This window comes from Vipera berus (genome assembly GCF_964194415.1).
Source record: "Vipera berus genome assembly, chromosome: 2".
Taxonomy (NCBI): domain Eukaryota; kingdom Metazoa; phylum Chordata; class Lepidosauria; order Squamata; family Viperidae; genus Vipera; species Vipera berus.
The window spans coordinates 227,199,312-227,224,577 of record NC_138203.1 but is presented as its reverse complement, the minus strand read 5'-3'; the positions used below and the strand labels follow the sequence as shown (position 1 = coordinate 227,224,577).

General features: G+C 41.0%; 1 protein-coding gene across 1 annotated transcript in view; it reads right to left on the bottom strand.

Moving 5' to 3' along the window:
* The window catches only part of PPARG (peroxisome proliferator activated receptor gamma), a gene marked incomplete at both ends in the record, with an annotated part of 47,227 nt that extends 30,145 nt beyond the window's left edge, over nt 1–17,082 (bottom strand). Inside the window, 3 exons of the mRNA XM_081320463.1 lie at nt 11,680–11,818; nt 13,020–13,189; nt 16,863–17,082. Of these exons, the coding sequence (XP_081176589.1) occupies nt 11,680–11,818; nt 13,020–13,189; nt 16,863–17,082 (529 nt within the window). The remainder of the gene's footprint in view (nt 1–11,679; nt 11,819–13,019; nt 13,190–16,862) is intronic.
* Nucleotides 17,083–25,266: the final 8,184 nt, after the last annotated feature.

The following is a 25,266-nucleotide window of genomic DNA, read 5'->3' as shown; positions in this document are numbered from 1 at the left end:
CAGATAAAAATTATGCATCCAAAATAGAATATCCACAGCACCTAAACTAAATATATATCTGGAAGAATTGTACTGGATCATTACTGAGTAAAATCCTGTTTAACAGAATACTTAATTGGCCAATATAACCTTTGGGCAATAAAAAGCTGCATTTACTAATGGTTAGAACATTTTCCTCAAACATCCAGTCAATCCTTTCTACTCAGTGGCTAAGTAGACCTATGGGTGTTGTTGCCTCATCCAAAATTCCAACAATCTGAGGAGAACACAAGAATGGAACAATAAAGGAAGGTCCTGAAGTAGTTGAATTATGGGTTATTTGCTTTTGCACCCTTGCTCACCCATACTACAGTCTATTTCAGCCTGCTGCTTTGCTTTGGGGACCCCTTACTTTGCAAAATCCAAAACAGATACAATTCCTTAAGCAAATGCTGCTGTGTGGATATTTGTACGCGTCTGCCTAAATGCATAAATAACAGCAGACTGGATCTGATATCGAAAATAGCAATAGCATTAGCACTTATATACCGCTTCATAGTGTTTCACAGCCCTCTCTAAGCAGTTTACATGGTCTATACTTTCTCTAAAATGCATGTAAAAATCTTTATTTTTGTCAGTAAGCTGTAATCTCAGTCTTATGCAATTTTAGAAGGTCCTTGAACTGTTTTACTGGGAGGTAGTCTGATCTTTAAGCTCTGATATATATCTTTTGCTAAATAAATCTGTTTGTGAGAACTATTTCTCACATTGATAAAAGCACTGGGAGTTATCAGCACAGGAAATGCCTACTGTCCCATCTTCACAAGACTTATTTCTTTTCTACATCAACAAAACAGGAGAAACAGACAAGACTCTTGCTGTTGAATTGTTAATATATACTACAGGCATCTTATCAAAAGTGTTATAACTTTCTAATAAATTCTAATACAAATATTATTAATTATTGCTCTTGGAATTTTGTTCCTTGAATTAATTCTTTCCAGTCAAGTCTGCAAAGAGGAAAGTTTGACTAGTCTTTTCCAATTTCACTCCAAGTGCCTTTAGCCATCTTGGTTGAAAATAAATTGGAAATCAAATCCAATATTTCTGAAGAAAACAAGATTATGCAAAGCTATACTAACTTAATTCATAGAATTATTAAGGATGGATCCTTTATCATTCATGGTATGGAATCTGATATCTCAAAAAGTTCAGGTCACTGGATTCAGTTGTATATTAGAGCCCCATGTCTTTCTATTCTGTCTTAAGGAATCCCATACATTTCACTATTCTTCCATAATAGATAATATACCGTATACTGTTCAGAATGGGCTTAACTAACAAAGTATGTGTGTCCATATGAGGTTCTATAAAAATATTTTCACAGCAATATTTTTTCCTTTAAAATAACATCAGATTTGAGAAAATACTTCTCATAACAATTTATTTGTTGGTAATAAAAAACAAGTTAAGAATTTCTTCTGGCGTCAGGAAACTAAATTTTATACTGAGAAAATAAAAACCACAGAAAAGATATTTTCCCAGTAATGTTTGCAATTCTTTAGTTTTTTTAATTACATAAGACTCTGTTATGACATTCTATTCCTGTTTTCGTTTGGCTTTGCCAGTAGGGAGAGAACAGAACCTTCACTAGAATTCATTCTCTCAAGAATTATAACATTAAATATTTTCTCATAAATTTACAGCATGAACTTAAATGGTCTTTAAATTGTCCCATATCATACATTCATCTCCTAAATCTATCAACCTCATTCTTTCAAACTGTGTTAGGGCCAAACCGTATGTTATACTCAAATATATTCTTTTAAAAGTCAGTGGGGACTCCTTTAAGGAAATAGAAGAATAAATGTGCAGCCCAGAAGAACTAGGCAAGATTGTATAACTGAGGAAGATTGACCACTGAATATGTCAAAAACATGAGCAAGAAGGAAGTAGAAATAGGGTGTTGTTGTTTTTTACTGATTTTTTTGCTCATTAAAAATTGCAAGTATAAAAGTTGCCTTTGGGGAATATAAGACGTAATCTGGAAAAGAAAGGAAATATACATCTTCAGTCTTTTGTGGCAATTTACGACCATGCTATTTTTTTGCTTTGTTTTATCTTGTTGTTCTGTTTTGTTGGCATCCTCTTCTCTCTCTACTGAGTAGAATCATTTAATGAGTGTCCTAATATCACAATGCTTTGGGGTAAATGAGACCTGGCTTTGTTTGGACTGCCAATGAGGATACATGAAACAACATTAACCTCCCTTAGCAGAAATACTTCTCTACATTGTCAACGCTTCCAACAGAAGAGGTCAGTTATGGACCCTGTCTGCTATGCAATTCTGGCAGGCGGGGTCAGGGAAAAGAGCTTTTTCCTCTGTGGCTCTGACCTGTGGAACACTCTACCACTGAAAATGAGAACTGCTCCCACTCTTTAGGGCTCTCAGAAGGGTATTAAAACTTGATTTTGCCAATTGTCTTGGGATCACAAGGGAGGCACTCAAATTGATTGATGGAATCATTCCCATCCTGTCTGTCTCCTTGGTTCTGGTTTTCTGCATAGTTTTAAATTTTTAATGTGCATAGTTTTAAAACTTTTAATTCCTTTTCTGTTTATCCTTTTATGTTCTATTAGCCACCAGAATTGTCCTACTGGAGGATAGGCGGCATATAAGTTTAATAAAAATATAAATAAGTAGCAGCAAATAAACTACTTCATGAAAAGTACTCTCATAACAAGGTCAAATTCAGATAGTTCAAACATGGACCACATAATGTTGAGACTACTTGCCAAAGAACGCTATATCAAGTACTTCTAGCTTAGAGCCATTGTAATCATATTGCAAAGACTTTTTCTCCTCTCCTGGATAATCAGGGGACACCAGAGGGCTTTTCTGATGCCACCAATTAGTATAAAGCCATTAGATGTTCTTTCTTTCCTCAGACTAGATGAAATGGCATTAGTGTGCAACTTTCTTCTTCTGAGAATGGCACTAACTGTAAGCCCATGAAACTATAGGATTTAAATTGGGGGTGGAAAGCTAAGCCAAGTAGCTGCTAACTCAGCTCCAATGGAAGCAGAAATGCTGTGAAGATCATTTAACTGCATTTCTTCTGGAGCTGTAGGATGAGTGGTTTTCCAATGGCAAGGATTCCAGTCTTGACCTGCATTCTGACACTATGGATTTCAATATTCCTTCCCACAATGAAGATCCCATCTGCCCTTTCCCCTGCACAATAGTAGTCATTTGTACTGTATTCTGCACTCTTTCAGTGGCCAGATAGAGGTATTGGCCAACTATCCAGGTTATTGATGAAGTCACACAAAAATGCATATAAGCCTATGGAAGATGGGGCTGATGGTTGTGTATTCATTTCTTTATCAGTCAATTCTTTGGAAGAAAAAAAACTCTTATTCGGCCAAAAGCTAGGCACTTCATTAATAATTATGCATTAAAAAAAAAGGTTTCCGGTTTGCCATCGCGGCCGCCACGGATGCTGGAAAGTGAGCTCCGTCTTCCGTGTTTGGTTTCGCTCCGCTGGGGGACCCTGGAAAGGGTTGAAAGTCACCCTGTAGGGGCGACAAGCAAGAAGGGGACCTGCACTTGACTGCAGGAGGGTGGCAGCCCTTCCGCTTGATCCAGGGCAGCCCTCCACACCGGCGGAGCAAAGACCGGCCATAGCAATATGGCTCGTCACTAGGCTGTAGACAGCCGAAGTCAAACTTACCACCAGGCACTTTTAAAGCAACGCGGATGAAACTGGGTGAGATCTGATCTTCTGTATAAGATCCTAGTATTTTTCTTCCTGTAAAAGCTGCCCAAAGTATCTTTCCCCCTGTGAGAAGAGAGGGAAGGGAATTTCTATCCCACCCTCTAAGAATAGAAGCAACTGACTACCCAGGGGAGTTAAAGCACTAAAAGAATAACTTTAATCTAATTGGATTTATATGTTTCTGAAACTTGGGGACCAAAAGTTTTCTTATTTTCACTGAAGACTTTTATTTTTATCTATAAAAAAGAAATACAATTGGAAAAAGGACTATAAAAATTTTGGACTTAAAAAACCTTAAGCGGCATCTGTGACATCTTGTGGTGAAGCTTGGTATTACAACTTGTTATTGCCTAAAGGAGACTTGGCTTGAAGCCCAGATTACAAATAAGACTCTTTTAATTTTGATAAACACCACCTGTGAGAAGTTCAGCTATAATGAGAACTTCTGGGTGGCATGGCTGGCCTCCTTGAACTATGAATGTAAACCTTTATTGATTTCTAGAGCTGTGTGTGGGGAATTGCCTTCCTACTTTTTTATTTGAGGAATATTGGTCATTATTTGAGATGATGAAATATCTTGGATTATAAAAACTTACTTGACAAACGACTTTTATTATAAAGACTACCTACAAACACTTGAAATAGAGGTCCCATATCCAGCTATACAATTATTTTCATCATCTGATTTCAAAGTCCTCAACTTAACACACCATTAAGAGAAGATGAATGAAGACCAAGAAAAGATTCTTTTCATGTTGAAAGCAATACATGAAACCATCCTTTCAGCTTGTGACGAAATAAGATGTTACAGAAAAGAACAAGATGTCAGCTTAGATATACAAACCCAAATTCCGACTACAACTAAAGAACTAACAATGCAGAAGGTAACAGAAGAAGTGGGCCTGGTCATCGGCCTCGGCGGACATGTTGGCGAATTCCCGGACTTAATACATCTGCTGGGATTGCCTCTCTCCGCCGTTGGAAGATTGCCTGGACTGGCGGACGGGCGTTTGGGAAAGAATGCTTCTGTTCTTCCCCCCCCCCCGGACTGGTGGCGCTGGCCGGAGATGCGAGGATCGACAGAGGCCTGGCCTGCCTGTTCTTACTTTCCCTGTTGACAGGCAGGCATTTGGCTAGCTCCATGCCTGATGGGAATTAAGATCCCTCCTATTGATAGTCCAGTGTGGCCGGGACCGGACCGTGGTGGGAGGACGGTTTTGGACTGGTCAGCGACCACCTCACTGGTGTGAGAGACCAGTTGGGGTGGCCCTGGCTCAGGATTCCCTTTTCTCTCTCTGCTCCTGATTGGACTCCTCAGCCGGAGTGAGAGGACGACTGAGGTTGTCCCTTGGATTTCCATCTCAGGTGAGAGCTGAGATGGCTTTGCAGACTAGGAGATATGCCTACTGGACTTTTTTACCATCTATACACCATCATTGAGCGTTCCTTTGGACATATTCATAACATCTGCCCTAAAAGACTATCCCAGCGCAGTATGATTTATCATTACTCCGAAGCGGACTTGTATGCCCTTAGGGCAGTTCCTGCCTCATGGGCGCGACCTGTCGCCTGTTTCCATACTCCCCTTAATGACGATCCCAAGCTTTGGGATTCCGAGAGGTGGCTGGGCTTAGATAGGGGCCTCGAGTCAAGACATGCTAAGAGGCCCCTGATAAAATTTTTAGCCGGTTATTTTAAGAGGTTAGGGAGGGGGAGGGAGGGGGGGGTAGGGAGGGAATCTTTAACCGGCACTCAGTCTGGTCCTGTTAGAGGTCCTGACGGGACGGGATCGGGGGAGGTGGCTGCTGGTTCTGGGAATGAGGGGGTGGGGCTTCAAATCCCCACGGCGATAGGGAATGGCAGCAGGTGTTTGCGCGGAGGGCCATATCAACATCTGGGATCGCGCCCCCGCTATCTCCGAGCGGTGGCGCGCTCCGACCCTCCGGTTAGCACCCTCTTACCCGGGGATGAGGGTGATCAGGCCCCTGAGCTCAGGTTGGTCTATTTTAACGCTAGATCCGTAGTTAACAAAGCTCCCCTCATCCGTGATCTGATCGAGGAGGAATGTGCGGATCTAGCGTGCATCACGGAAACTTGGTTGGGTTCGGAGGGAGGGGTGCCTCTCACCGAGTTATGCCCGCCAGGTTTCCGGGTGCTGCACCAGCCACGGGCTCAGGGCAGGGGTGGTGGGGTGGCAGTGGTTATTCGGGAGACTTTGTGTCCCCGGGAGGCCACCATTGTCCAGATGGCCGGGAGTGAATCCCTCCTCTTGAGATGTGGTCCTCGGGTTCAGTTGGGCTTGTTGCTCACATACCTGGCGCCCAGCTGTGTGGCAACAGCCCTGCCTGAGCTGCTCGACACCCTCTCAGGGTTGGCGGTGGAGTTCCCCAGGCTTATAGTCCTGGGTGACTTCAACCTGCCATCACTGGGGGGGTCGTCGGAGTTAGCTCGGGAGTTCATGGCTTCCATGACAGCCATGGGCCTGACCCAGGTTATTGAGGGCCCTACTCACGAGGGGGATCATACTCTCGACCTGGTGTTCCTGTCTGGACAGTGGTTGGATGATCTGGGAGGGGGTTCTCCGTCCATTACCCCTCTGTCATGGTCAGATCATCATCTCCTGAGGCTGGTTTTCCGTCATGCCATCCCCCGCCGCTGGGCGGCGGAACCGACCAGGTGGTTCCGCCCCAGGCGCCTAATGGACCCGGACCGGTTCCAGAGGGCGCTTGGGCCGATACCTATCACCCTTACCCACAGCCCAGTCGATGCTCTGGTGGAGGCCTGGGAAACGGCTGCCACCAGGGCACTCGACTGCGTTGTACCCATGCGACCTCTGACTCGGCGCAGATCCCGCTGGGCCCCATGGTTCTCTGTGGAGCTCCAGGAGATGAAGCGTCGGAGACGAGGTCTAGAGAGCGGTTGGAGGTCCAGCCGATCCGAATCTGACCGATTGCAGTTAAGAACCTTTATAAGGTCTTATCTTGCGGCGATAAGGACGGCGAAGTCTAACTACTTTGCCGCCCTTATCGCGTCCACAGATAATCGCCCAGCCGCCCTGTTTAGGGTGACTCGCTCCCTCCTTAACCAGGAGGTGAGAGAGGATCCCTTGCAGGGACGAGCCGAGGAGTTTAGTCATCATCTGGCGGACAAAATCGCTCGGATCCGGACCTGCCTGGACTCTGACTGGGCAGAGTCTGATGTGGAGGAATCAGGCGGTCTTGAGCATGTTATCTGGACTGAGTTCGACCCTGTTTCCCCTGATGATGTGGACAGGATCATGGGGAGACTGAGCTCCACCACCTGTTTGTTGGATCCGTGCCCCTCCTGGCTAGCTTATGCGGCTCGGGAGGGAACACGAGGCTGGTTCCATGCAGTAATAACTGCTTCTCTGAAGGAGGGTGTCTTCCCTGCCGCCTTGAAGGAGGCGGTGGTGAGACCCCTTCTCAAGAAGCCTGCTTTGGACCCGGCTGCTTTAGACAACTACCGTCCAGTCTCCAACCTTCGCTTTCTGGCGAAGGTTGTTGAGAGTGTGGTGGCGCATCAGCTCCCTCTGTTCCTGGAGGAAACTGATTATCTGGACCCGTACCAATCGGGCTTCAGGCCCGGACACAGCACGGAGACGGCATTGGTCGCGCTGGTGAATGATCTCTGGAGGGCTAGGGACAGGGGTTGCTCCTCTGTCCTGGTCCTATTAGATCTCTCAGCGGCTTTCGATACCATCGACCATGGTATCCTGCTGCGGCGTCTCAGGGGGTTGGGAGTGGGAGGCACCGTTCTACGGTGGTTCTCCTCCTACCTCCAGGGCCGCTCGCAGTCGGTGTTGACAGGAGGGCAGAGATCCGCCCCGAGGTCTCTCATTTGTGGAGTTCCTCAGGGGTCGGTTCTCTCGCCTCTCCTGTTCAACATCTACATGAAGCCGCTGGGCGAGATCATTCGTGGTTTTGGGGTGGGGTATCACCAGTACGCTGATGATACCCAACTTTTTCTTTCCACCCCGAACCAACCCAGTGATGCCCTCTCCGTGATGTCCCGGTGCCTGGAGGCGGTTCAGGTCTGGATGGGGAGAAACAGGCTTCGTCTCAATCCCACCAAGACTGAGTGGCTGTGCATATTGGCGTCTCGGGTTAACCAAGTTATTCCACCTCTAACGATGGGGGGTGAGGTGTTACCCCCCGTCGATAGGGCTCACAACTTGGGCGTCCTCCTGGATTCACGGCTCAATTTTGAAGATCACATAGGAGCCGTGACCAGGGGGGCTTTTGCACAGGTTCGCCTGGTGCGCCAGTTGCGTCCCTATCTGGACCGAGACGCCCTACGCACAGTCACTCATGCGCTTGTGACCTCCCGTTTGGACTACTGTAACGCTCTCTACATGGGGCTGCCCTTGAAGACCACTCGGAGGCTTCAACTGGTGCAGAATGCGGCCGCGCGAGTTGTAATGGGGGTTTCCCGATACTCCCATGTAACACCTCTACTCCGCGAGCTGCATTGGCTTCCGGTTGCCCTCTGGGTGAAATTCAAGGTGCTGGTCATCACCTATAAAGCCCTACATGGCCTGGGTCCGGGTTATTTGAGGGAACACCTGCTGCCGGCATCAAACGCCCTTCGCCCAGTGCGCTCCCACAGGGAGGGTCTGCTCAGGGTTCCGCCGGTGAGAGATTGCCGGCGGGTGACACCCAGGGATAGGGCCTTCTCAGTGGGAGCGCCTGCCCTCTGGAACCAGCTGCCGGTGGAGCTGAGGACTGCCCCCGACCTCCGATCATTCCGCCGGGGCCTGAAGACCTGGCTCTTTGAGCTCCCGGGCCCAGGCTGAGGAGAAAATTTTAACTGGGGTTTTTAAGTGTACAGGGTGAATTTAATATTTTTTAACTGGTTTTTAACTTTTGTATGTTTTGATTTTTAATTCCCTGTAAACCGCCCTGAGTCCTCAGGGAAAGGGCGGTATACAAATGTGATAAAATAAATAAAGTGGAACAATCAAATATTATGACAGAGGACTCAATTGACCAACAAATACAGTCAATGGAGTATCCAGAAAAGGGACTAACAACACTGAAAATGGAAAAGACTTTCTATATAAATCAGAGGAAATTTGAGGAGCAAGAAGAAGAACAGACTGAATGGAAAATAAACATACCAGGACAATTATGGGGATTTGGAATAATAGGGAGATGATTTAAGGAATACAAATGGGCTAGCCCTTCCAAAAAATGGAAACTAAATGGTCTCTCTTATCCCCAAAATATGTATATAATAATAGAGGGAGATCTATTTGATGATTTAAAAGCATTGACATGGAAGGCTAGTTGGCAAAGAAAGAAAGCCAGAATAAGGCTGAAGAAAATTGGGGTTTTGATTTATCAGAGGGGATTTCATATTACTAATAAGAGGGTCAAAGGGAGAAGTTGAGCTAAGGGAAATTTTGGTCATTAAATTTAAAACATTTGGAAATTAGTTGAAAATAAGGATGCTATTTGTTTAATACTTAAAAATTAGACCCAAAAGAAAAAAATATTATGAATATGTTTGATTTATTGATTAACTCAGATAATATATATAATGGGCTTTGATTTATTAAAGGGGACACTGTATTATTAATTAGATAATGTAAGGTGGGGGGAAATAGATAACTTTTAGGAAATAGAACAAGATTATATCCAAATAAATAAGATGTGTATTTTGAATATTAGATTCTGTTATGAATTGAGATAAAGTAAACTTTGGTTATCTAAAACCTGGAAATTATAAATATCAAATGTTAAATTTGAATATTGATGGGATACTAAAAATTGGGAAAAACCAATAACAGGACATTGATTGAATGTAAAGATTGAATGTAAAAGTAATTAAGGCATATATAAGCTAAAATGTATTGTTAAATGTAATAATGATGTTTTTATTTAGTTGATATAATAAGAACTGTATTAGCTTAAATATGAGATAGTAGATATTAAGGGAAAAAGAGAGGAAATATTTGAGTTTGTACTAAAGATTTTTGTATTTTACTGAACTATTGATTAACCCAGTCACCACGTTGCTTTTTAAATACATAAATGTAAAACTAGAAAATTAATAAAAATATTATTAAAAAAATAATTATGCATAAAAAAGGTAAAAGGAAAAATCTTTTCATCTCACCATAGTTAAAATGGATTAATATTTATCCAGCCTTAACATACAAGTGAAATAAGTTTCAAGAAGGAAGGAAGGAAGGAAGGAAGGAAGGAAGGAGAGAAAGAAAGAAAGAAAGAACGAAAGAAAAAAAGAAAGAAAGAAAGAAAGAAAGAAAGAAAGAGAAAGAAAGAAAGAAAGAAAGAAAGAAAGAAAGAAAGAAAGAAAGAAAGAAAGAAAGAAAGCACACCTGATTTTGGAAGTGTTAATGTTATTGCACTTGAATGATGTAATTAGTATACGATGCAAAACAACAGATGAGTCAAAAACAAAAAGGGCTTTCAGACACACAGGGAGAAAAACCTATGGTTATATAATCTCAACTGTAAATAACCAAATGAAACAAGGCTAATAACATAATAAGATGTAGCAATGGAAGAGGAAGTAATAGGGGCAGGGAAGTAAAATAAGCAATCCAAAGCTTTTCAAGCCAAATATTTACTGAATAACCTACATAAGCCAAATATTCGCTGTTTGAAAAAACCTACATAAGGCCTATGCCTCAAGAGAATATTTATATTTTATTGTGAACTTTCTTATTTTCCAAAAAGTATAGGAAGAATGAAGTGCTAGAATATAAGCTCCCAACAATCAAGAAATACATTACCATACTGGACGATATTGTCATGGAATTTTATTTTGTATCCAGATGGATATAAAATAAGTTCGTATGTTATCAATCACTTCATATGTTACCGATAGTATCATATTCTACATATTACAATGACACTTGAACAATGTTTCTCAATCTTGGCAAATTTAAGACGTGTGGACTTCCAGAATTCCCCAGCCAGCCATTGGAGTTGAAATCCACATATCTTAAAGATAGCAAGGTTGAGAAACACCGCACTAGAAGGGTATGATTTCTTTCTAAAGTATGGCTAGGATACCAAAAGGCATAGTGTAGTAAAGGAGAACAGAAAATAATTTATGGAAAACTAAGTGACAGTTAATGGGAATACAAAGATAGATAACTATTGTGTGCAACAGACACAACAACCAAAGTGCCAACTAACATCTTGCTAATAAATGCAGATCTCTTCAAGCTGTTCTGCTGGGTGAATATGCTTCTTCATTCCTGCCAAATCATTTTGCTTGAGCTATCATATAAACCAGCACTCCCTCGATATGCTCCTTTGTCAGGACTGGAAGAGCCTTTGCTCACATAGAGAAGCCCTGAGATCTTAACAAAATATTTTGCATGAGTAGGAAGGATTGCCACAGTTTGTAGCCACTGGCATTATTAAACATCTTTGTATCGGTACTGAACTGGTACTGCATCTAAGTGCCAAAGGACTATACACTTAGATCTTCCAATACATTCTCAGTATTTTCAGGCTGGTATTCCATTTTAGGTTTTTTTTAATCTGGTTGAATTTGGGGTTGGCAAGACAGTATATACAGGCAAAGGATCCATCGATCATTATATTTAAAAATATATTTTTAATCACTCTTTTAGCATTTCATGAGACGTCTATGTTCCTATGTGATATAATGGAAGTGAGATTAGTGAAACATTTGAAATTTCACAAATTTTCAAGCAACTGTTAAAGAGTATTTATGCGTGCAGGCTGCACAGGATGACACATTCCATATAGAGAGCTGCTGAACCCTGTTATAAACTCTGTACATTCAAAATGCACAGAGCCTCATGACTGCAGAAGAGGGGAAAGTTTACATAGACAACAGATGCAAATCATCCCCTTGATACACCATTACCAATTAACTAATCAGAAATTCAAATGCTTACCATTATGCGACATTCCGACTGCAAGGCACTTTTGGAATCGGCAATATTGACATTTATTCCTACTTTTTTTATGAATGCGGCAGTTGAGGTCACATCGATCATATATTAATTTTAAACGGATTGTTCTGCGAAAGAAACCCTTCAATAAAATAAAGGAATACAGAAAATATTAGCCAAAAGGAATTTCCCACTATATCATATTTAATTTGAAAGCCAACCATGTATTTTTGGCCAGAAATATTTTTATTTTATTGTGGATTTGATCAGAATCTGTAGTGTTTTTTGAAATTTGATTTCCCAGTACTCATTCAGAGCAGATCAATATGGTGTGTATGTGTGTTTTAAATATTAACATTAAAGGTACTCTTTTTAATTCCAGTGTAATTTACTTTATGGTAAGTTCATTGTAGCTTAGTTAAGATAATCTACAAGAGTTAAGTATACTAAATAGAGAACTTGTGTGTGCACATGCATGGAATAATTTTCTAGCTTCTTATTTATAATTCTGCAAAACATTTTAAATACTCATGTAATAAATTGTATTAAATTATAGTTTCTGGGAAAGTGATATGTTTAATAGAGAAGGCTTTTTAATAAATTTATTTATTTAATAAATAAATTTTAATAAATAAATTAATAAATATCACAACATGTTAAGACTGAACATGCTTTAGGGTCTACAATGACATATGTCAAAGGGTTGTATTTATCTCATAGCTTGGAGTACATGAGAAACACTTTTTTACTTTCTTACTTCCTGTTTGAAATATATTTGTCTAATTAGAATATTACACTTCAGCTTTTTTCTGCCCTTTAGTATACCCTGAAGCAACAAGCACAATTACCAATTTAGCTTTTTTCTAACAACAGAAAATTAGCTTGTAAAATATACTTTTAGAAAAGTATGTCCCCTTACTTCATGTGCCTATTAGTTAAAACAGACAAGGAATTTTTAGTTAAAACTAACTCAGATGATGTTTTAGGCTCTATTAATACAAAACAGCATGTTCTAACATGTCTTAGAAAAGAAATAAACTGAATTTGTTGAATTAGAATTCTTATCTTTGATTATTGATATAATGGTGAGGGCTGATAGCAGATGGAGGATTCAACTGGTTGGCACCAGTTCAGTAGAAGCAGTAGCTAATTTTTTGTTGAGTTTGGCGAACTGGCTGAATCCCACTACTGGATGGCGCCCACTGAAGCCCTAGCCCTTTTTTGCAATGCCCAGAACGCCCCACCAGAAGTGTGTGAACGCCGCTTCCAGAAATCCCTGACAGTATTTTAAAGTAATAAAAAATATTTTTTTAAAAGAATCATGCATTATTATAACTACCTACCTTGCAACCTTCGCATGCATGCACTCCATAATGAAACCCAGAAGCTTTGTCCCCACACACTCTGCATTCAATAGCCATGAGAGAACTAGAGGCTTCTTCATGAGGTTTACTGTACATCTGAAGTTTTTCTGAGAAATATGGTGGAGACGGAGGTTCCACTTTAATTGCATCTACATAAGAGGAAGATTTCAAAAGAAGGATTAACCAAACCCCTGATTATTACCAATTATCTCTAATAATCATTACCAATCTGAATGTTTTCAAAATTCAGATATTTAAAAAAATATATAAGATAGATCTACATAGTTACTGACATCAGCAACGGGGAATCTGAATTATTAACTAACCTTGTTGGATAGATATCTCAGGTATGAACTCCCAAAAGACTTTAAACAATTCACTGACCAGACTATGGCCTATAAATGAGATTTAACCTCCACCCCAACTCCCAACCTTCCTTTTCTTTTCCCCAAATGCATTCTGAGTCCATTTTATATTTCTTCATGTATATATGCAGAACCATTTTTTATGCCATTCTAGTGGAAGAAGCTGAAATAAAATATTGGTGGCCACCAATTATATTACCTTTCTAAAGCATAATTTGAAATCCTATTCAAAACATAGTTTTAATTGTAGTAAACATAATATTTTCATTTTAAAAGAACTATTAATACTGAAAAGGCCAGTCTCCAGGGGAAGGGGCTACAAGTTAAGATTTGCCCACATATGTTGCTGATACTTCTCAGGCTAGTTCCTTATACTAAAGCATGGGAATAATATCCTTTAGAATTTCTGTACACTATGAATATACATAGTATATTTCATAGTATATACTATATACTATGAAAGTAAGAATAGGACTTTTCAAAATGAATAATTACATCTGTATAACTGGCACAGGCTTCTATATAAAGTGCTATGAAATAATTGTCTAGCATGATGAACATATTGGTGTCAATTAAGCATCTTATATGTGCCTCAGTTCATAAAATCAAGTGTGGGCTTTCAAAAGGAGCATGCCATTAACTGTTGATTTGGGATACTATTTAAAAATCCCATGGCAAATTCTAAGCCATTATCTCTCCAAAGTCATATTAAAGATTAAGCAGCATCTAATACTTTGGAACAGGAAGACTAGATGTTAACATGCTCTACTAAATTATTCTTCTCTAAAAGTTGTGCTGATTGAAAAAAAACCCTACAGTTCTTCAACCATGAAGTAGAAAGCAATCCTGCTTCATGTATTACACAGATTTGTTACACAAGCTTTGCTTTAGTGCACACTAATTCCAAGAATAAAAAGTATTGGTTGTATTCTTTATATTTTTATTGCACTACTAATTTTGAAATTAGTGAGACCTAAAAAATAAATTAAAAAGAATTATAAATCTACTGCTGCTTCTTAGTGTACCTTTCAACAGGCCAGTACTACATTAGTTTCCTCTGAATTCTATACTGTCAGATCTATAATGTCAGATCTTTTATATTTCATCTTTTCTCTTGCCAGAATTGAAACCACTTCAGAGATTTAGAGAGGGCCTGCTGATGATAAGCATTTGAAATATGTGGATGACAAGCTTTGTGGCAGCACCCACTGTTTGGAACAATTGCCCCATCAGAGATAAACATGGCCATTACCTTGTTAAAGGTAAAGGTTCCCCCGCACATGCGTGCTAGTCGTTTCTGACTCTAGGGGCCGGTGCTCATCTCCATTTGAAAGCCAAAGAGCCAGCGTTTGTCCGAGGACGTCTCTGTGGTCATGTGGCCGGCATGACTAGACACCAAAGGCGCACAGAACGCTGTTACCTTCCCACCGTAGTGGTCCCTATTTTTCTACTTGCATTTTTACATGCTTTCGAACTGCTAGGTTGGCAGAAGCTGGGACGAGTAACAGGCGCTCACTCTGCTACGCGGCACTCGGGATTCGACCCGCCAAACTGCCGATCTTCTGATCGACAAGCTCAGCGTCCTAACCCACTGAGCCACCGCGTCCCTTGTTAGCCTTTCCCAAAACAACTACCGTATATACTTGAGTATAAGCCGAATTTTTCAGCCCACTTTTTGGGCTGAAAAATTCCACTTCGGCTTATACTCCAGTCAACAAAAAAAACTTACCGAGGACTTGTGCGCGGCCGAGGCTTTGGTGCTTCCGGGATCGCGCGCACTTCTCCCAAGCCACCGCCGTCCGGAGACCTGCCAAAGTTTGAGGAGGTTTGGGGAGGTGCGCGCGCACCTCCCCAAACCTCCCCAAACGTCGGCAGGTCTCCGGACCTCCGCGCCCTGCCTGCCTGCTTCTTTCCGCTGCGGAAAGAAGCAGGCAGGCAGGGCGCGGAGGAACGGAGACCTGCCGACGTTTGGGGAGGTTTGGGCGCCTCCCCAAACCTCCCCAAACGTCGCCGGGTCTCCGTTCCTCCGCGCCCTGCCTGCCTGCTTCTTTCCGCTGCGGAAAGAAGCAGGCAGGCAGGGCGCGGAGGAACGGAGACCTGCCGACGTTTGGGGAGGTTTGGGCGCCTCCCCAAACCTCCCCAAACGTCGCCGGGTCTCCGTTCCTCCGCGCCCTGCCTGCCTGCTTCTTTCCGCTGCGGAAAGAAGCAGGCAGGCAGGGCGCGGAGGAACGGAGACCTGCCGACGTTTGGGGAGGTTTGGGGAGGCGCCCAAACCTCCCCAAACGTCGGGGAGGCGCCCAAAGCTCCCCAAACGTCGGCAGGTCTCCGTTCCTCCGCGCCCTGCCTGCCTGCTTCTTTCCGCTGCGGAAAGAAGCAGGCAGGCAGGGCGCGAAGGAACGGAGACCCAGCGACGTTTGGGGAGCTTTGGGGAAGCGCCCAAACCTCCCCAAACGTCGGCAGGTCTCCGTTCCTCCGCGCCCTGCCTGCCTGCTTCTTTCCGCTGCGGAAAGAAGCAGGCAGGCAGGGCGCAGAGGTCCGGAGACCTGCCGACGTTTGGGGAGGTTTGGGGAGGTGCGCGCGCACCTCCCCAAACCTCCCTAAACGTCGGCAGGTCTCCGGACGGCGGCGGCTTGGGAGAGGTGCGCGCGATCCTGGAAGCACCGAAGCAAGTCCTCGGTAAGCTCCGGGCGGTCACTTGCTTCGCGTCTCCTGAGGGAAGGGGGGGCGACTGGAGCGGGCATGTTTCCTCGCCTGCTGGGCGCCGCGATATGCCCGGGGAACGCGTGGGCCCCGAATGGCAGCGTGGAGCGAGGAAGCGGACAGCCAGGGCTTCCCCGAGAGCCGCGGCCACACAGGGTATTCCTGTGTATTCAGGCTTGCAAAATGGCGGATCGAGCCTCTGCTGGCGGCAGAGGCTTGCAGAACGGCGGATCGGCTTATACTCGAGTCAACAACTTTTTCCAGTTTTTGGGGGTGAAATTGGGGGTCTCGGCTTATAGTCGAGTCGGCTTATACTCAAGTATATACGGTAAATGGGGTGAAGTTTCAGGAGGCTACAGCGCCAGTTGATTAAAGGATGGTGGCTACCATAGGTATAAAGATTTGTACTCTTGATTGTCTTTGATTTTTATATTTGTGTCCCATCCACAGTATTTCGATTGGGGTGGGATATGAATATTATGAATCAATCTTAGTTAAAATTACCAACTTATGAACTACTATTTACTTATTGGTTTGTTTGTTAAATGTATTTTCTGCCCATTTTGCCAAGGGGCTACTCTGGGCAGCTCTGGGCAGTTTGGGGATTCTTTTTTTTTAACTAACAGATTTCACAACCTGAAAACCTCTGATTTAAAGCTATTTGCTAGTTAATTTATAAGCTGTGGTGTTTGATACCAACTAAAGCTGAACACTCTTCCAATAATTACAATGATCAAATCATAAAAAGCTTACATACTTTGACAATCTTGAAATTTCACATCGTATTTATAGTCAAGCGCTATCTGGTCAGTTCTTGCAAGAGGGAGGTCCTCATAATGTGGAGAAGAAAGGCTGGAAAAATCAACGGTGCTGAAGGGCTTTATGTCAAATGCATGGGAGTGTTCATCCATTGTAGAAAGATCAACTGGGCTAATACCAAAGTTCATGGGCCAAAACGGCATTTCGGTATCAACCATTGTAAAGCCTGAAATTAAAAAGAAAGAGGGAAAAAAGTGAGACTCAGTATTTATAAAATAAAAAGTTACGTCACTACAATTACATTTACATCCTGGAAAAATAATGAACAGAGCCACAAATACTCAGAAGTCCTGGTGTGACACAGTTCTGTAAAGATTTTTAAAAGCAACACTTATCAACAGACTATGAATGTTTGCAAAACTTCTGTTTTTAGTGGGTTTTTTTAATTAATATCAGGAGTGGTATGTTGGACTTTTTCCCCCTGGGGGAAGGGAATCCAATAAATTTAGGGAGGGAATAAATAATCAACAAATGTATAATCTACCAGGAAGTTTATTATCATTAGTATGACAAAATTAATTTTGGTGGGAATTGTGTGGGAGAGCTTCCTGTAGATTACACTCAACGTGGATATTATTTAATTGCTTATTTGAAAGTTATACTTTATAAGCTGAAAAATCAGCCCCTAAAACAAGGTGCAGTTATGACTGATTGTGGGTGTATACTTTACATATGTTCAAAACCTTCAAATATCACTTACATTAATTCTTCTACAAATGCATTATTGCCATTGTCACTCTATAAACCATGATCCCTTTGACCTTTGCTTGAGATCCTCAATATGATGCTTTTGCAGTTAAAAAAATATAAAGTAGAAAAAGGAGTGATATAAGATGGTGATAGTTATGCCAAGACAGCTATGGAGAATTGGATCTGGTTAAAGACATGGTCAATGGTTAAGAATCCTAAGCCTGTAGACTAGATTAGAAAGTAGAAACATCACCACAGAAGGTGGCCATGGCTCACGAATTCCGTACAGTTGTCAAGAAAACTACATAGAAGTCCCAGATTCTAATTAGGAAGTGGCTTCTTATTGCAGTATTTAATCCATTTTGCTCAGCAGAATTAAGTAGTGCCCATAGAACATAGCACAACTATTCTTTGATACAAGAATTACTTTTTCAGACAGAATGCTGCCTACAACTGTAAAAAGAAGTCAACTTCAAGACAAATGAACAGACTCCACATAATGCAGCAACAACTACTATATTTTTGTATTTGCTTAGTACTGGAAATCCAGTAACTGGTCCCCAAGTCTGGAATGGTAAAGTACTCATATCTAAATTAGAATAAGATTAGATCTTATTAATAATCCTAAAAAAATAAGAAAACACACACTGTATACCGGTTTGAAAAGAGGAGAGACAGAGGCAAGAAAGCTGTGTGTTTTCCAAGACCACAAGTGAACGTTTACTTTTAGGCATATATGATACCAGCTTTGAAGTAGGCAACTGCATAATTAGTACCAGAGATATATGATATGATATGCACACGCACACACATAGGTGTGTGCAAGACTAGAACTGTACATCCCAGAGCCATATATACATGCCTACATAAACATAGAAAGCTGACTGTATTTGGCTTGATATTTCATTTGAAACTTGGAATACTAGCATGCATGGACTTTACACCTTTATGTAATAAAAACTGGTTTGGCTCTGTTTACTTTGAACCAGCCAGCACTACCCTGCCTTCCTTCCCAAAAATGTTTTTTAAAACAGCAGCAACGGTCTATCGACTGTAATCACATTAGACTCGGGAGGAGAGGCTTTTGTCAACGTTTAACTTCCTCGGTGACATATGCAAACATATCACTGGCCCTGGGTGTCCCAACTCTGGTAAAAGATGTACCCTGTGACCTGGGTGAGTCTGGACATGTCTTAAGGTTGCACACTTCTTTGAAAATTCTCCTCCCCCCTCCTCCTCCACCAGTATTTTCTGCTGAACAAATCATTTTCTCAGCAGGGTGGAAAACTCCTTTTAAAAAAGTGATTTCAATATTTTCAATTAAAAAAAAATTAAAACTTCTGTTGACGCAGATATAAAAATTAAAAAAAATCTGAAAAGCAGAGGAATATATGGGCAGTAAGTCTCTCTCACCCTTCCTACTTCTACTCTAGGGTTCTTGAGGCCAACTTGTCTGGCCAACTTGTCCCAGCTGATTCACCCTGGCCAACTTGCCACAGGACAACTTGCCATGGGACAATTCAACACAGGATAACTTAAGAGAGGGACAGATTAATTGCAGTGGGCGTTGTCTTGCTTTAGATTTGAAGTCCTCAAGGCTGGGGGTGAGCTGCAATTCTACTTGTCCCTCTCTTGAGTTATCCAGCATTGAATTGTCCCATGGTGAGCTGTCTTGTGGCGAGTTGGCCATGACAAGTTGGCTGGGACCAGTTGTCCTATTCTGGGGTGGTTGTGGGGGAAAATGTGCAGAGGGAACATTAACTATGCTTCTGGAGCTCTTGAGGAATGGGGGTGATATAAATATGCATCTACAATGCATACATTATACTTCAACAAAATGATACATCAGATCCAGTGATTTAACCAAGGAGCCCTAGAAATTCTATGACTGACAAATTGCGCCACTTGGTCCTTCTGCTGTCAACATTCAGCAGTGCACTTTCCTGGGGCTAAAATTCCTGAAGGAGAAATTTTAAGTCTGCACATGGTCAATGGACAAAGGATGGACAAAGGAAAAAAGGATTGCCAACTCCTAGTTTAAGCAAAACCCTCAGTATAGTATCAACTTTAATTTGTGAATAGAAGAAAATAGGGAAGGAGGGTTAAGGCTATCCTGTCATTTTTCCAACACCCAAATCTATATTAATGTTTTATTGCTCCTGGGAAGCCATTGATCAAAGATAAAGACTCCTAGTCACCACATAGCCATCTCCATCGGAAGCCATCATGTGAGACCAATAATTATAGTTTTGAGCCTGATGTTTCTTCCATATCAGGTTTTATCCAGGTTTTGCAGAAATTAATTACAAATGATTGAATTTACATAAAGGTCAGAAGTGTTAAAAGTGACCGATACTGTCCTTTTGGTTTGAGGAAATGCTGCATGTGGCATAACTATGGCCAAAAATGGCAGCCTAATCTATACTTTATCTTATGAAAGCTCAGGTGACCAAAGACCTGACAGGCAAAAGTAAATGTCAATGTCAAAGTTCATCCGGTGACAATTATGGTATATGGAAAATTGTGACTTTGAACGTTCTATAAAAGGCAAAGTGCATGAATTAATGAATGATCTCAATGAAGGTATTCAATACTTGTGGTCTGTAGCTAATGCTCCTGGAAACACAGGAAATTGGGAGAATAGGCTTAATTATGAGAGGAACAGCTAAAATGTATGTCAAAAATATGATCTAATATCATCTAGCTTGTTATGGAGCAAATAAAAGCTAGAAATTCAAAGTTTCGTGATAATTGTGTGTGACACTCAATGATAATGTAAGAACCAGAAATGAGCTATGAGAAACAGATGCACTATTTTGAAGACAACTCTATGGGGTAAAATTGTTAGGTTGATATGTATGAATTAGGAAAGATCATTAAAAAAACGTGACTGGTCTTTCAGAGATCCAAGAATTAATAGGAATGGTGACTGCCTGTTAGGTACCTGATTAGAAAAAGCGCTGTTTCAAATACAAGGTTTAATGATAAGTCTACAGTATCTACATGGACACAATGGAATGAATATAAATTTTAAAGCATGATTGATTTGAGGGATTATGGTGAAAAAAAATGCCTATAAGAAGAGAGGAAAGAAGTGAAAGAAACAAGAGTAAAAGTAGAATGCAATGTAGCTAAGAGAACGAAACTGCTAAATTTAAAAGTGACCAATAAAATGCAGAGTGATTTTGAAAGAAAAAAAAATGCGTTTGGAAAGAGTTCCAGCAGGATGGATGGACCTAAAAATAATAAAAGTGATGAAATGATCTGGGATGAAGCTAAATTGAATGGATGGTAGACAGAGTGCATTAAGAGATTTTGCAAGAATTATAGTGATGTGTTGAAAAGAAAAATGTTTGGGAATATTAGTGTTCAAGAAAAATAGATGAAAAGAAATGCAGTGAAAATGTTAGAAAACTCTAAGCTTGGAAAAAAATGCTGAATGGTACTGATATAAACCAGTTATAGGTGTGTTTCCTTTTCTCTTCTCATACCTTAATTCCTTTGGCTTACGATTTCTTACTCCTTATCTGTGCTGTATATCATATTGCTTATCCCAGAAAAGAACACAATTAATATGTAAAATTTATGTGTGAATTTACCAGCTGCTGCAATTGTTTGAGACTGTAAACCTTCCTGTTGTGTTAAAAAAGCTAAGCCAAATATTAATGAGATTTGCTCTTATGATACATATTTATTTAATCTACAATGGACTGTGATATATATTAAAAAACCATATTTATTTATTTGTTTACTTACATTTTATTTCAGTTAGCTGATATTAAAGACAGGCAACTAGAGTCAAATTCAGTGTTTAAGGATTACCCAACTGAACCCAAGGGCAATTATTTGGCCCAGAAACTTTTCAAACTATCCCCCCCCCAGCCACTGTCTCCCAATTATAGTGGGTGAATATATTTATTCAATTATTGCATTTATATCAGAGTTCCCCAACGTTTCTGGCTTTCTGGACCGGCGGGAGAGAGAGGAAGAGGGCATGGTTCAGGGCAAGTGGCTGGCAAACTGGCAGGAGCGGTGTGCATGCGTGCCTGCCACTCACTTAAATGGAGCATGCACATGTGCTTACCTGCTGCTCGCAGAAATGAGGCATGTGCACACATGCACGCTCACCGACAGTTTCCATGGCCCAGTTGCAAACCCCATATGGCCCACTAGTGGGCCTCAGCCCATAGGTTGTGGACCCCTGATTTATATGGCCAGTTATCTCATGGATAGTGACTCTGGGCAGCATACAACAATTCAATGTTGCATTATTGTCTTGCTTAGGTTTAGCTTGACAAGATCAATAAAGTTATCTGTTCTGATTTACTAACCATGTTTTAAAGCTTAGGATTGTGTGACCCAGGCCACCATGGCTTATTCAAAAACAAACCATAGTTTGCACAATGTCTGAATCCAGCCAAAGAACTCTTTAATCCCTCTCTTTTCCAATATACTGAAACTGCATCAGAACAGATCTTGATACAACCCAAGAGGCAGGCAAATGCTTTTTAGAATGATACATCAAAACCTCCACTGTTCTTTTTCACACAGAGGAAGGTAGGATTAAGTAGTTATTTGTCTATGGTTTTGCATCAGTAAGAGAACTAGCTGTATGGCTCCAACCTTGCAGCTCCTCAAAACCTTGATCAGAACAAAAAGAGCTAGTGTTTAAAGTAAGTGCAACCTAGAACTTTAGGTTTAATTTTTTTTACAATGTGAAAACTAAGAATTATCTATGATGACAATACAGTAGGCATTATTGGAACACCATGCCCTCTTTGACACATTTTGGGGAAATTGGTAAGAGAATTTTCCTTGGTATCTTCCGAATAAACTCTTTCAGTTTACAATTCCTAAGTATTTCAGACTGAAGAAATAATCTTTTTAAAAAACAAGAAGAAACAATATTCCTATCTTTTTCATTCCTCTGGTTTATTTTGTCTAGTCTGTATGAAAGGTGCTTTGGAGACATTTATCAATTTTTTTCAGAAATAAAATCTCCTAACTGTGGCCAGAAGAGGAAAATGTTGTTGGATTTTGTTATGAAACTGTTGTGCTATGTAGAATAATCAAACACAAGAATAAGAGATGCCTTTTTATGTCTACAAAATCTGAGCCTTTGTAAAGAAATGATGCAGCATATTAGGGGTAAAAGACTGGCATTAGATGATCCAGTATCCCTTGGCAACAAAAAAGAAAGAAAGCTTTACTACGATTAACAATCACTTCACTACTATTTAAAAATGTTGATGCAAGTAATAACCACACTCCCCCAATTTAGCCACCCAATGAATGTATGGGTGCGCAAATCATTTCAAATGAAAATTGTTCCCTTTTGAATTTGAAACCATTTCTCTAATTTGAAACAGATGTTTCAAACTGAGCTGTTTCAATCACTTACAAAGTGTCTCAATCTCGAAAGAAGATTTTTTGAACTTAAAACACTTTAAAAGGACCGAAGTAGCACAAAACGACTGTTTCTAACTGAAAATGAGGCATTTCTAATTCAAAACATACATCTCGCCATTCATAGGAAGGATCAGAATTTACAGTGATAGATGGAATAGGCAAATGACAGCATCCTGGTGAATACATTCACATCACCTTTGGGTTCCTAAGCTTACAGCTTATTCTTTCCCAGTCACACCAACTCAAGTGAAAAGGAAATGGGCAAGTAGTTCCCAAAGATCGTCCAGGAGTCTTTAACTCAATTGCAGTGCCATTTATTCTTTCACCATTAATTAAAGTATACTTAGCACAAATGAATTGGTAGCCATGGGAGGCAACGAGTTTCATTTCTTTTTATTTTACTTTCAAGGAATAGAAAAAGGGCAATGAACAGGACAGCACTGTGCATTACTAACTCCATAAGGGGAATACATATGACAAAAAATAGGAGATGGGTCTCCAGTGCCCTCCTGAGAAAGTGTGCATGGGACTGGGTAAGGTAAGCCTATCCTATTGGCCACACATACTTCCACATTGTCTTGTTTTCATTTCTGCAGCCCTCAGAAAAAATCAGTAGATTATTAGCTGCTCCAGAAAATGCTGAGGGCAAAGAATAAAAATTACTCTCTCTATTGCCAAAGATGATGCAGAGCCACAGGATTGCCACAACAAAAAAATATTTTCATTCCGTGTTAACGAGGAACTTTAGTCAATTTCACCAATGCTCCTTTTAGTTGAGTTTCTGAGGTAAACAGTGAAGTCATTGGGCTAGCATTTCCTTTACAAGAACTGAAACTAAGGAAGAGAGAGGCGGTGGAGACAATAGCTCCTTCCAATGGGAAATGGAGCCATGGTGTATCAGAAGAAATAGCCACCACCTAACTTTGCAATGGTTTCAACTGCTCCACAGCCAATTGGGAAATAAATTAGTTCATGGAATCACAGAACTCTGGAATATCTTTAAACAACAGTAATTTAAAATGCTTCGGCCAAAGTGCCACAAGCTTACATAGGAAGAAAACTTCCCGCAATCCCTTAGACTCCCATATTTTGTCTTCTAGAAATTTGTCTCCTCCAGATGTGTGGTTCTACCACACCTTAATTGTGTGGCTAAATTAAAAAAACCCAGCTAGGAATCAAAGAAACTGTCATTCAATATATCTGCTGGGTATTATGCTACGGCAATCAGGGGCGTAGCGTGGGGGGTGCAGGGGGGGCCGGCCGCACTGGGTGCAACATCTGGTGGGGCGCATTAGATGCATTTTACTTTAATTACATCAGTATTTTCATAACAAACAATACATGTGCTTAGGGGGTAAGGGTTTCTTTAACTAATCTAGTGGAAGAGACTCGAGTGCTAAAATCCACGGGTTAGGGGGCGCAAATTACTTGCCTTGCCCCGGGTGCTGACAACCCACGCTACGCCACTGACGGCAATAAATAATAAATAGGCTAACAACATTTTGTTCAGTGTTTACCCCATACAATGAAGAAGCTTCCTTCTGTTAACCTGATTGTCCTGTTGCACTGCATTCTAGACATAACTTCTTTTCACCAAACAGAACATTATCACTAGACCTGTGAACATGGGCAGCCATATCCCTAATTTTACACTGGTTGTACAAAATCTATGACATTGAAAGAAAGAATGGTAGAATACGGAAGATTCTATCAGAAGGGATAGAGGGTTGACTGATCAATTCTTTGGCCTTTTAAAGGGCCATGTGTGAATTTGAATGACGTGCATGGACATCACATCACACAATAGTTAGTGGTGCCAGGCTAAAGTCAAGTTTTAATCACCTTTTAAAAATGCAATTTAAGTTAGATTGTTAGATTGCTGTACAGTGCTTTCAATTTGAAGAGAAAAACAGTATTCTTACACTTGCTACATTTATAATTGCCCCAAAGCACCTTGTCCTCTTCAATTCCAAACTGTTGCACAGCTATGATAGTTAATATAGTAACATTTCAAGACAGGTATCTTCAGCAAAGATGACAAAAGCACCTGGCACCATGTTCACAGGTATTTTCATCCAAACATCTGAGGCAAATATGTTATAATTGTTGTATTGTGACAAATATTTTGCCTCTTGTCCTCCTGTATGGATGCCTACACTCATCATTTTCATCTTTTGTCTTATTAGAAATTTGATAACAAACTCTGGAGGTCTTTGGGAACCAAACCCAAGTACTGCAGGTAG